This window comes from Pteropus alecto, unplaced genomic scaffold (genome assembly GCF_000325575.1).
Source record: "Pteropus alecto unplaced genomic scaffold, ASM32557v1 scaffold16, whole genome shotgun sequence".
Taxonomy (NCBI): domain Eukaryota; kingdom Metazoa; phylum Chordata; class Mammalia; order Chiroptera; family Pteropodidae; genus Pteropus; species Pteropus alecto.
Window position 1 is genome coordinate 7,593,920 of NW_006438867.1, and position 9,418 is coordinate 7,603,337.

At 44.0% G+C, this 9,418-nt stretch overlaps 1 protein-coding gene across 1 annotated transcript in view; it reads left to right on the forward strand.

The window, feature by feature from the left end:
• ATP8A2 (ATPase phospholipid transporting 8A2) overlaps positions 1-9,418 on the forward strand; it is a 470,091-nt gene that overhangs the window by 350,414 nt on the left and 110,259 nt on the right. Inside the window, exons 30-32 of the mRNA XM_006915835.2 lie at positions 2,813-2,874; positions 3,423-3,479; positions 4,849-4,960. Coding sequence (XP_006915897.1) covers positions 2,813-2,874; positions 3,423-3,479; positions 4,849-4,960 — 231 coding nt within the window. The remainder of the gene's footprint in view (positions 1-2,812; positions 2,875-3,422; positions 3,480-4,848; positions 4,961-9,418) is intronic.

Here is a 9,418-nt window from a genome sequence, read left to right on the forward strand (position 1 = left end):
TCCTTTGAAGACAAAAGCTTCCATTTTTGATGAAGTCCTATCTATCTATCTATCTATCTATCTATCTATCTATCTATCTATTTATTTATGTCACTATAATTTTGGTGTCACATCTAAGAACCCACTGCCAAATCTAAGGTTATAAAGATTTACTCCTACGTTTTCTTTTAAGAGTCGTGCAGTGTTTTTCTACGATCTATTTTAAGTGTATAGTTCAGAGAACATTAATTACACTCAGAGCATTGCACAGCCATCAATCACCCTTATCTATTCCACACTTATTTCATCACCCTAAACTGAAACTCTGTGCATCAAGCAATAATTCCTCATTCTCCCTGTCCTCCCCAGCCCCCGGCAGGAACTGAGTTTTTACATTTTTATTCTATTTTAATTAATCTGAATGTAAGCAACGACAGCAGCCAGTGACTACCATATCGGACACAGCTCTACACGCCAACAGTGTCACCCTCCTCCGCCAGCTCCTGACAACCACTGATCTACTTTCTGTCTCTACAGATTCGTCTATTCTGAACAGTCCATACAAGTGGCATCATAGAGTAGCTGGCCTTTTGTGACCGGCTTCTTGCACTCAGCATAAGATGCTCAAGGTTCATGGACAGATCGCTACAATCATTTCCACACCGCATTTACTGGTACTCCGGTTTTGGTTTCTCCAAGATCTAAGCTTCCGTGAAAGCCGACCGTTCCCTTAAAGTGTAACTCATGCCAATTCGCTCTCTACTCAGGATCCCCCGGTGGTTTCCTGCTGCAATTAGCAACAAAACCCCAACTCCTCACCGTGGCCCATGTTAACCTGCCCCTTCTAACTGTCCGAGCACTCGCTCAGGGTCTCCAGCCCAACCGGACCCTGTGGTGGTCCTTGAGCTCGTCGATGTCTACATGCAGACGGGTGGCAGCGTCTCTCTGCCTGGAGCACTCTTCCCCTCGATAATCACTTCTTCCTACTACTCAGATCTGCTCGGATGTTACCTTCTCACAAAGATTTTTCTCGAACTCCCTATCTAAAATAGCAGCCCCCGCCACACTGTTTCGTTAACCTACCTTCTATTTCTCTGGAGCACTTACCGCACCTGGCATTTTGTTGACTATCTATTTGCTCGTGTGTTCATTGCTGTGTCCCTCAGTGCAGTGAGAGCCCCCTGACACAGGGACCTTGTCACCCTAGTTCCTGTAATAATATCTGGCACAAAGTAGGCTTCACATAAATATTCATTGCGTGAATGAAAGCGTAATGTTACCCCTTTCAAGCCAATAATCTATGTTAGAATCAAAGAAATGGCCGCCTGTCTAACGTCAAGTGTTTCTTCATCGAGCCATGCCTTTAAAAGTGTCACCTTTATTATTAAAACAATCTTAGGGCCAGTTACCAAAAAGTGCACCTCCACAGTTTTGAATGGCTAGTTCACTAATACGTCAACCTGTTGCTTTCTTGAGGTTAATTTAGCTTCTTCGTTACCTTTTGAATTTTTTCCTTCCTTCCCTTTTGATGAAACCCTGGCTAAGCTTCAGGTTCTCTTCACCGCCTCTCCCCTCAGCTTTGAGATCCTTCCCTTTTCAGTCTGTGATCATATCTCTGCTCCCTCTGTTCTCCTAGGTTAACCCTTAAGTTTTCAAATCCCTTTGTTCAGGTCTGCACGTGCTATAGCCATGATCGCTTTGCAGGGTAACCTTTTCTGATCCACGAATCTACCTTTCTCTAATGAGGAGGATGGGTGTGCCCTGAAGCTGGATCCAGGGCTCCGGGATTGCCAGGTCCTACCTGTGATGTGACTTAATTATGACCATGTTTTAAAAAACTGAGCAGATCTTGATTCTTGAGTAGTAATCTTCAACGAGCAGATGGGTAAATCGGTGAGCCCTAATGCATGTGGGTAGCAGCCACTGGCTTTAAAGTTGAACACAAAAATCCCCATGCACATAGGCTGTAGGCCACAGATCTGAATTTGAGCATAAAAGAGAATAGAAGGAGATTGGCATTGTCACCTAAAGAAACTACTTCTGATCCTAAAGCAGGCTTTGACTCCCTCGGGATAAAAACCAGCATTTTCACAGCAGGCTTGCTGACATGAATTAGACAATCCTATTAAAGTTCTGCCTTAATGATGGTTCCATACAGTATAATAGTCATCCTTAAACAAGAGGAAAAGATATGAAAATTAAAGCTTCAGAATCCTAGTTGTATTTTCTAGTCGTCTCTCATCCGGTCGTTTGCATTTCCTCAATTTACAGACTCTAGAAGTTCGTGCAGTTGCATTTGTGAACAAGGTTAAAGAATATCCTCCAAAATTCTTAGAACTCAGTAATCACGAATTGATTTTGTATTCCTGTAGTTATCTTTTTTTATTGGCCTATAATTCCAAATTAGCAAAAATTAAGCATGAATAGTAAATAAACCCTTGGAAAAGGCCTAATACTGGCATTAATAAACATAGGTCAATATGTTCTTATTGTGTTTCTATTTTTTTAGCCCAGTAAAGGGAGATTTTAACCATTATAAAACTGTAAATTTCAATGCCGAGCAACTGTCTGATTGGTTGGTTGGTTTGTCGCAAACCTGATTTTGTTTGCTTCATTTGCAGAAAATATACTATGGGAAAAAATTCAGTTAGAAAGAAGAGGCATTAGAATCACAGATAATGTAGTTTTCAAAATTCCCTTACATTTTCATAAACGTTTTAAAGTTTTTTTGGTTTTTGTGTTTTTGTTGTTGTTGTTGTTGTTTTTACATTCTGAATAAAATGACCTGCAATACTGTGCTCCAGAGGTTAACAGTAACTTCTTTGTTTTTCAGATACCGCGTTGGCCAATGGTCATGCCTCAGACTATTTATTTGTCGGAAATATTGTTTACACAGTAAGTTTATTTCCCTGCTTACGGAACCATTCTTAAACGGCACGCACGTGGATTCTGCCTCTCGAAACCTTTTACATAAGGCCTTCCCCATTCTCATTTATTTCTAATCCTTAAACCACATAATCTAGACTCCTTAAAGCTCCGAATGGTTGTGACACACTCACCTCCTGTATTAGTGGAGATGATGCAGAGTCAGGATCTCTGGACAGGTGATTTACTCAGTTCCCCATTCTCCAAATGACCCTTTCACAGAAACAACACCGAGGAAAGCTGATCTCTCCCGAATCTTCCAACGTAAGTAAAGAGCAAAAGTAGCCATTCCTTGTGAGAAGCTAGTCAGTAAAATGACCACCTTTCTTGAGGTAAAGCTGCCTGGATGTCCCTAAAACTCACTCCTGGAGATTTAGCTTTTGAGATGGCACTTTCAAAGCACAAACCACGACTGCCTTGGAGAGACTGCCTGGAGGGGAGAGTAGAGGTTTCTCCTGGAAAATAAAAATAGCTTCCTGAAGATAATATGTGTTCCAAATGCTTCTGTCTTTTCACAGTACGTCGTTGTCACCGTTTGTCTGAAAGCTGGTTTGGAGACCACGGCTTGGACTAAAGTAAGTTTTCTCTAGAATTATTTCTCAATTCGGTATAGATATTTTTTTTCTGGTATGATATCTTTTTAAGCCTTTCTTGGAAAAACAATAAACAATATCCAGCTATCTTATTTTAAATTTTGCATGTGAAAATTGTGGTTTGCTCTTTATCCGGGCAAATTCGCAATCCAAAATCTCCTCATGAGTCATTTCCTTGACACTTAATACAAGTCCAAGCTATTAATACTCATTTCATTTCAAATGTATATGTGCAAACGTGTATGCACGTTGTAAAAAAAAAAATACACACACAAAATATGGGACAAAAAGAATTTTTAATTTACATAATCGTACTAAGACAGTTACTGTTAATACTTTGCTGTACGACCTTCCGTGCTTTGCTCTGTGTGTATTTTTAAAAGATAATGCATTACGAACATGTAGTTTTATAATCTTCTTTCACTTAAAATGCATATCATGAACATTTGTCATCCCTTAAAGTATACTTCTACAAAATCGTTGTTCACAACTAAAGGGTATTAAGTTTTATTGATATCCAGTCACTTATTTAATCAGTCCCCAATTTTAGACATTTGGGTTATTTCCGATGTTTGGGGATTATAACCATTGTTTCATGATTTTCTGTCACTGCTGTTCACATAGGCTCCTAATCCTGTGCCGAGATAGTGGGGGAGGGGTTGGAGATCGATATGGAGTCAGGGACTCCATTGAGAGACAATGACAATTAACCCAGGTGAGAGGTGAAGGTAGCTCAGCCTGGGACCTTAGAGAAGGAGGTAGCGAGAAGTGCTAAGATGCTAGATGTGTTTTGTTTTAAAAGGCTAACAAACAGACCTTGGCGATGGGTTAGGTCATGGAAGGCGGAAGTGAGGAAGAAGTCAAGTCTCATCACATTCAGGGGACAAACAAAAACTTCCGCAGCTGCTTAAAGGGGGGATCGTTAAGATATAACATTCATTCTAGATTTTTTTTTAAGTTCTTTCGAAAATGAAAAGAACAGTCGAAGCCTCAGAATGATCAATAAAAGCCTCCTGTTCGTTTTGACCGTTGGTCGCGCGCTCTTACTGAATTACTGAGACCTCGTTCTGTGCAGATCGGGATGGGAGCACCTGGCGAGGCCCGGGAGTCGCATGGGGGGAGGTCAACTGTGACAGCCAGGGCTCCATCACCTTCAGGGTAGCTCGGGCCCACTAGTTACTCAAATCCATTGCAAAAACAATGAAAACGGAAAGACAGAATGAACTCTCCAAGACGGGAGAGCCGTCAAAATCTTTCCATGAGGGAAGCTGGCTGGGGCACAGGGGACTCTGAGGGTGGCCTCCCCGGGCCAGCAGCGAGGCCATGCCTGAGTGTGCGTTTTCTTCTGCAGTTCAGTCACCTGGCTGTCTGGGGAAGCGTGCTGATCTGGCTGGTGTTCTTTGGTGTCTACTCAACCTTCTGGCCCACCATTCCTATTGCTCCAGATATGAAAGGACAGGTCAGTGCTCCCAACTGTGAGTGGACTTTGCGGGTCTCACGACACCGATGCGTTTCCATGCGGGGGGTTCTGTGTCTGGTGACAATGATGAGCTTCAGGAGGGGCTGGTGTTGCCTGCTGCCTTCAAAATATGTCCAGAGAGAAACATGCCACATCAGAGCAACTGAGAGTGGTTGTCCAGTCCACAGAGATGGCATTTGAAATTTTAACTCTTGTCAAAGTCATTGACCGAAATCCTCTGACGGACCTGGCACGTTCGCGTTTCCGTAATGAATCTGGGTTAATGATACAGTTCTGGTGTGTGCAGTTCCCAGCCCTTAGAAAGCTGGAGGTGTTTTGAGTCGCTCCAAATCCAATAGATGTGTTGATCGATTGTCGTTTGGGGGTTAAATGTATTATTATACTCTGATTAGTTGATAATTAGTCGCCTATGAAAGAGAAATCTAACAACTCTATTAACCAGATCGTTAATTATTCAGAATATCTCATTGTTCATCTCTTGAACTAGAGAGGCTGAGATTGAAAAGTGTTACCCTCGTTTGAATTTTATTTTATATTTTATTTGGTTTTACATTATCTCTGTCTGGTGTTGGAGACTGAGCCATCGACAGTGACAGGCTGGGTATTAGAGTCCCACAGTATCAGGGCTGGAGAGGAGCTTGGCAATCTGGGGTTCCAACCTACTCAGTTTACAAAGAGAACCCAGGCCAACCCACAGGCCCACAGCCAGCACTGCCCGAGACCCCACCAAGGGGCTGCCCTGGCCTATGCTTTCGAGGCCTCTGTACTGGCCATCTCCAGCCTGCTATGCCCCATTCACAGGGTGAGACGCCCGTGGTACACAGAGTCGACACCCACACTTCCAGTCCATTCCATGGGTTCCTCGGACCCTCAGTTCTTCCCCCAAACAGACAACGGCCCACTTCACAGGCCTGCCTGGTCCTCTCTCCAGGCCAGTGTGAGCACCCTCGGCTCTAGGGGCAGCTGTTTGCAGAGGACCTGTGCTGGGTCCCCTGGCTGTTTCGTGGGTGCGTCCCACACATTTGTGTGAGGATTCTGGTGCAGTGGGACGGGACCTGAGAGAAAGAAGACAGTGGCTGTGGGTTTCCACTGTGCCACCAGTGGTCCTGGCCAGGGATATTTATTTCAGGGGCAGACCTGTGTGTGGAGCTTTTGGCTGCTTCCTTCGCCTCGCTTACTCGGCAGAAATGAGCCAAAACTCATGGGTCTACACCAGCCCAGGTGTGCGTCCAGTGGCCGTATCTGGGGGTGACACTGTTTGCCTTTTTTACTTGGTGAATCAGTCAACTGATGCACCCCGGGGTGCCCGGGGCCTCCTCTCTGTGTGGGTGCTGAGCAGGAGTGGGCTTCTGTGTCCCCTGACGCATGTCTGCTTTCTGTAAGGACGAGGACAAGCACATACTCACTTCTCAGTTCTTTTCCAAACCCAAGCACCAGAGAAAATCACAAAGCGCTGAATGAATTGAGGACGTTTCCATATAGTGTAATGAGCATGTCCAAGCAGAGACTTTGTACATTTAAGGAAATATTTGTTATATTTTAAAACAATATGACGTGTCCCCGAAAAGCAAACTAAGAACAGTATTCACAACGACGGTGACCACTCGGTAAGGCGTCAGCACCTAGAATTATCTGCCCCACTTTCCTTCCCTCTGGTTAAGGGCGGGTGAGGTCTGACAAATATTCCATTTGGGAATTTTACCGTGTAGAACAATGAAAGGGACTGTAGCCGGCTGCTGTAGATGGTTGTCTAAATTAGAGGAGGGTGACAGCTCACAGGATGGGCCCGCTGCTGTGTGATGGCCAATGGAGCCAGTCGACTTCCTTGAGAGCCCGTCCCAGTGCCTTTAACAGAGACCCCCGGTAAGCCCCCCTCGCCTGTACCAGCCACCCCGGCTCCAATGTGCATGAGTTGGGCTGGTCGCTGACTCTCACTTCCATCGAGAGGTTGACTTTCCAAATGCGGGGACCGCGCATGCCTCACAGTCCCCAACAGGCCGCAAGTCCCACGCTGACCTGTGCGATTTCGAAGGCTCAGCTTCATGGTGAAATTTCCATAGTTGGGGATGTTTTAAAGAAATTTAATGAGCGATTTCTACCATCCAAAAGCAAAGAAATTGTGTATTAAATCACACATCGCTTTGGTAGAAAAACTTTTATTTTTTTTACTTAAACCGTGTCGTTTTAACTTTTTTGTTGGTCAGTTGGTTTCCATGAGGTGAACGATGTTTTGAAATTGAATATGGCTGGCCAAGGTTTTCATCAGATGCTGAATAAGATAACTGATGTATAGTCTTTGTGTCATAGGATTTCGGAGTGGGCGATGCACTGTCTGCGTCTAAAAGCTGTTTATTACTTGCAGTCCTTCTTCATGGGAGAATTCTGGGTGGGGACAGACTGCCAAAAAAAAAAAAACAATCCTGAGCCAACTTTAATACTCTTTCACTTGGTGTCTGCCACCCAACGGATTGGTCATTCTTTGAAAACTGGTAGGAAAGTATTAAAAAATAATAATAATTAATGCTTTTGAAAAATCGCGTGGGTGGAAAGTGGCTAAAACTAGCCTGAATTCTCAGAAAGGCTTGCTGCTGCCTCCAGAGGAATTATATGCATTTGTAAAGAAAGATGGAAGCTGGGCTCAGCTGTAGTCAGTAACAGGAGTTGGCGTTTTGGGGGGACTGTCGAAAATATGCCCAAGCCATGCCCATCCCTTTGGTTCTAGATTGGACTGAATGTATCCCCCTCAATTTTACATGCTGGGGCCCTAACCCCCAGGGTGACAGGGTTGGAGGCAGGGTCTTTGGGAGGTGATTACGTCATGAATGGGGTTAGCGCCCCAACAGGAAGAGGCCAAGGAGCTGGCTCACTCATTTTCTGCCATGCTAAGGGTACGAGATGTCTGCAGCCCTGAAGAGGGTCCCCACCAGAACCCGACCGTACTGGCACCCCAATCTCTGACCTCCAGCAGTTTCTGTTGCTGATAAGCCACCCCTTCTGTGGCATTTTGACTGAGACAGTCGCTGAGGGCTTACGAGTAAGGGGCGCTCTGGGAAAAGGCTGCTTCATCATCATCATCCTCCTCCTCATCATCATAATTTTAAGAACATTTCTAGTGATTTTCATACACCATTTTTTTTTGTAGCTCATGAAGCAGCAGGTTTTTGGCAAGTGAACATGGTTCCTTTGAGCTCTAGAATGAAACTAGTGTCTCACGGCAAACGGCATTTCTCACCCAGGAGCCGGAGACAGACTCAGCACACAAGACGTTGTCTATTCATAAGTTGTCTGTTCATAACATCATAAACCGCTGAAAAGGTGCATTGTTCCTGCTGGGGTTTCCTAAACGGAGCTGATTAAATATTTCTTTGTCTCGTCCATTATATTTGGCGTTTTTCTCACGAGGGAGAAGGCAGGTTTTCCCTGGAGGGGAGAGGACGGAAGGCATAGAATGAGAGTCGTTTTCCACTGTCAAAGGGTCTTTATCTTTCTTCCCTAAAGCACCTCACGATCCGGTGTGTGAACCGGCCAGACAATGAGCCAGGAAGTCCCAGCGGAAGTTTCTGAAATCAAAGAAGTCGTCCATACACTTCCTCTCCTGAAAATATGCAACATTCGTGGGCGTTTAAGAGACGCCTCGTTTTCCCATTTTTCTCGGCCAAAGTTAGATCCGAAGAGAATCTAAAATTCATGCTACGCCTGTCCTGGGGGGGTGATACCATGGCCATCAGCTGGGGAAAATGCATGTGACGATGTTTTACCGTAGGAGACCATGTGTTTTTCTTTTTCCCAATAGCGTGACCAGGGGTTATAAGCTGCTCTGTAATGGGTCCCCAAAGCCATTCCTTGACAGTGGAAAATGACAAGCTTCCTGTAGTTCAAAGTTGCCTGCTGAAGTAGAGTTTTGAATTAGAGAGATGAGGAAAATTTGATGCAAAACTGGGTCAGGAGATGTGCTTGTATTTTCTTCATGTTATTTCTCAGAGCTTTTCACTTTAGGAGTGTCAGAGGAGATGACATCTTTTCTGACGTCAAGAGACCTGTCCCAACTAGCTTCCTAACTTTTGGTAAATCACTTAACCTGCATTAATTTCCTTATCGGAAAAGTCAAAATAATATCACCCACCCTGGTTACCTCAGAGGGGTGTGGCGAAGATGTAATCAACTAATCTGTGCTAAACGTATAACATGTAGACTCTTTTTTTTCCTAGACCGATCAATTATTTTCGAACTTTTATAAATAGAAATATGGTGATTTAAATTCCCAATCCTCTTGGCCATAGAATTTTAATATTTTATAAGTTCTATATATGATATTTCTCTATAAGGTCCATTGAATCTATATTCTGAATCATGTGGATTGCTTGTTAAAATGACAACCCCCTCAAAAAATACTTGCAACACACACACACACACACACACACACACACACACACACACACAA